The sequence below is a fragment of the Morone saxatilis genome, unplaced genomic scaffold, assembly GCF_004916995.1.
Source record: "Morone saxatilis isolate NCDOM2014 unplaced genomic scaffold, NCSU_SB_2.0 Contig18, whole genome shotgun sequence".
NCBI classification, from domain to species: Eukaryota; Metazoa; Chordata; class Actinopteri; family Moronidae; genus Morone; species Morone saxatilis.
The window spans coordinates 24,075,123-24,078,697 of NW_023339740.1; the positions used below are offsets into that span (position 1 = coordinate 24,075,123).

At 39.8% G+C, this 3,575-nt stretch overlaps 1 protein-coding gene across 1 annotated transcript in view; it reads right to left on the bottom strand.

Moving 5' to 3' along the window:
• agtrap (angiotensin II receptor-associated protein) overlaps positions 1–3,018 on the bottom strand; it is a 9,943-nt gene extending 6,925 nt beyond the window's left edge. The window contains exons 1-3 of the mRNA XM_035661185.1: positions 2,883–3,018; positions 1,647–1,681; positions 1,327–1,435 (exon numbers count right to left, since the gene is read on the bottom strand). Coding sequence (XP_035517078.1) covers positions 1,327–1,435; positions 1,647–1,681; positions 2,883–2,909 — 171 coding nt within the window. The 5' untranslated portion in view covers positions 2,910–3,018. The remainder of the gene's footprint in view (positions 1–1,326; positions 1,436–1,646; positions 1,682–2,882) is intronic.
• Positions 3,019–3,575: the final 557 nt, after the last annotated feature.

The window sequence follows — 3,575 nt, forward strand, 5'->3', positions numbered from 1 at the left end:
AAAAAAAAAAAAAAAAATGGCTGATCGACCCTCCCCATCAAGCTACTCCGCTCTCTTCACTCCCCGAGTCTTTCAAAATTCAAAAGTTAAAAGGACATGTAACTGGAAAATTCAAACAAATTCCAGTAATTCCAGTAGGATAAAATCTCACTGCACTACAGACCTTTAGCAGAGCTGAGAGGCTTTGGCTTATGGCAGAGCTCAATACTTCTGCTAACTCTTCCGTCAGGATTAGGACAGCTTCTATGTCTACTAACTACTCCCTGCTGTATATTTCCCACAGGTTACTACGCGCTCTAAAATCTATTTTTCTTCCTCTTAGCAAACCACAAATGATGAGCCATGTTTTCCTCTTTTTTGCAATTTGGTGCCACTGGCCAGCAGCCGTCACTGACTGACTCGTAGTTCAGATTCTGGATAGGGTGGGTAGTTTTTTAGACTTAAAATTAGTCAGTTTTTTTTTTTTTTGTGAAACAGTCTAACTTGCATCATACTTATCTAAAATAAAAGGACTAGTTTCCAGTTTGGAGAAGCAGACGCAAGCAATACTCTGCTGTGGACAGGGGCAGCAGAAAAAAGTATTTGGGGACCTAAAAAAAAAAAAGGGAGTTAAAACTAAAGTGTTAAAACACCAAAGTCACATAACAAACTAACTGATCGAGGCAGCAGTAGATTAGCAACCTGCGTGTTCTGCGTGATAAAACTACTGTTTTTGTCGCAGCAGTCTGGTGGCTTTGAAGAGAGCATAGATGGATATAACTGCTTCAGTTTCACGTTGGAAAGGGCTGTCTGTAGAGCGAGAGAGGGGAAGACATGCGGAAAAGATCAGAGTCAAACCCATGGCTGCTGCAGCAAGGACTCCACCCTTGTACATGGGGGGCCAGCCCTCCCAGGTGAGCTACCAGGGCCTTTTTTTAGGTGGCTAAATTAAGTTTTGTTGCTGCTCTCTGTCCTCAACAGTGCATAGCTTAGCTTCTGTGCCGGTACTCCTGTCTGCTTCTTCAAACTGGGGAGTGCCCACTGCCAAGTAGCTTATACAACCCCACTTCCAAAATCCAAACTAACCCTTTCAGACTGGCCTAACACTACAGTCCAGCCAAAAACTGGTCCTGTAGACTGAAAACCATGAAAGCCACAGCCTACTGTACTCTTTGCTGAATTAAGGGAAGGCCTGCTTTCTCAAAGGGACGCTCACAGATTGTCCTAGATTCCACAGACAAATAGGTTAGCACGGATACGCATTGCTGTGCCTATAGTTAGACTCCTGTATGTGTCACATGATGTTAAGATTGCAGTCTGCATGAAGAAATCAAGGCAAAGACTCACCATGAGCACAGCATCGATTGAGTCCCTCTGTGCAATGGCCCACACCCCAACAGCTAAAACACCGAAGTTCCCCCAAGCGAAGGAGGGGGGCAGCCACGCCATGCATCCCCTAAAACAAACACACAGTTCATACAAGACAGAGTCACATCTTCAGAATTATGTTTGATTTCACAAGTACGGGACGTGGAGGTTCAAGAGTAGGCCTGAATCAAGACTGTGAGTCTGTGTGTGTGTGTGCCTGTGTGTGTCTTTGCCAGACGAGGAGAGAAATTCCTCAGGTTTGTGAAGAAAAAAAAAAAAAAACCTGTGCTCGAACTCACCATATTGTCAACAGCCAGTGCACCAGTACTATGGCCTATGATAGAGAAAAAAGACATGTTAAAAAGAAATACAGCATTGTAAGGGATCTTTTTAATACTTTTCACGTGGTTTGGGACAGTTCAGTCTACAGCAATTAGACAATAAACAGAAAATGAATCGCCAAAAATGTTGACAATCGATCAATTATTTATTAACTAAAACCTCCAAACATTCAGTGGCTTCAGCTTCTATGTAAACCGAACATAATTGGGGTTTGGAAGCTGGTTGGACAAATAAGGACATCTGACTGTCATGGACATATTCTATTTCTAACACTTCATAGACCACACAATTAATTTGAAGAAATAATGAATAATTTAATTAACACTTAAAATAACCATTAGTTGCAGCCCTACAGTAGTTTAATCTACGTGAGCTCACAAAGCCAAAAAGACCAGAACTAAATGTAAAACATGTGATCAATTCGCATCTGGCATCAAATGTGAAGCTTCATCCGGATGATTGATTTCATGGCTCCACACATTACTGGTTCTAACTTTTTGAACCCAAATTATGAATCAGAAAATTCCCCATTTTCCTGTGCTCCTTTAGCTACCTTACACATCTCCTTTAACATCACATGTTTCAAAGTTTCTGGGCTTTGAATAAGAGCTATTCAAACTGCTTTTGAACCATTTTAGCCTTTAAAAAACAGCACAAAGCCGTAATTCAATTAAATGCTTTTCCTTTTTAAAAAGGTTATGATCTGACACAAAGGCATCAGTTCACTTATGTATGTTTCTTACAGAAAAGTCATTGCCTTAGAAAAGACTAAAAAGAGATTGTTATTTGGTTCATGTGATATAGAACACATTTCTTTTCATATCCAGTTGATTTTTAAAGCTTTACATAAAGATATGTTCTTATTATCTCAAATAATGTTTGTGTTTCTAACATCCAAAACTCTGTCCATAGCAGCACATCACTTATAACATAACAATGTTTGATCTAAAATGCACTTTAACATGTTTGTTTTCGGTGGGGTGTATCTTAAAATAAATTTACAATTCTCTTCCACCACTAAACAATAAACACCAACATTTCACTTGTTACTGTGATCTGTGTCTCAAGCAGAGGCAGGTAGTTGCCACACAGAGGATTTACCAAAGAGAGTTTAGCAACAACATTATCACATCATTTAACACCAGTCTGTGTTAAACAGTTCAACGTTACAATCAGGTAAAAGGCAAACTCACCTTTAGATTTATGGCTGGGATTTCCATAACAGGCTGTTTGGTGAAGCAGCTCTACTACTTGTTGAAGGAGTTTACATGAAAGAATACCGCTGCTTTTCTCTTACACAAACTTCTCTCCAAAACTCCTCCTCCCCTTAGCTCAGCAGCCTGCAAACATAAACCATGTGACAGCAGCCTGATTGATTCCCATGTGACTGCCTCCCTCCTCTCTCCTCCCCCTCCTCCCCCTCCTGCTCTGCTTTGGCCTTCAGTTTTTCAAGAAGGAAGAAAAACCACATGAGCATCAACATTGGTCACAGTTTTTTTTATTTATTTCCAGCTTTCAGTGAGTGTGGTGTCCCTCCAGTGGTTCTCTATGAATGATCAGGAATGTAGCATGTCTGAACGCTAAACAAATGTAATCAAATACAACCGCCCAGTTTCTCAGTTAGGCTATTGGTAACAAAAAAATACACAATTTATATTAAAAAGCTGTTAAGATTCCTAATTGTGTATTTTATTGTTTTTACTTGTCAGTTGATCAAATTAACATGAAGTGCCACACGTCATATGTGCGCAGCAGTGTGAGGATTTGAAAAGGTTGTGCTGTGACTGGCGTTTTTATACAAGCACCAATATTTTAAATTAATTTGTTTCTACTTTCAGTACCTTTTAATCCATGCAGTCAATCATTATCAATAACCTTTAATGTTT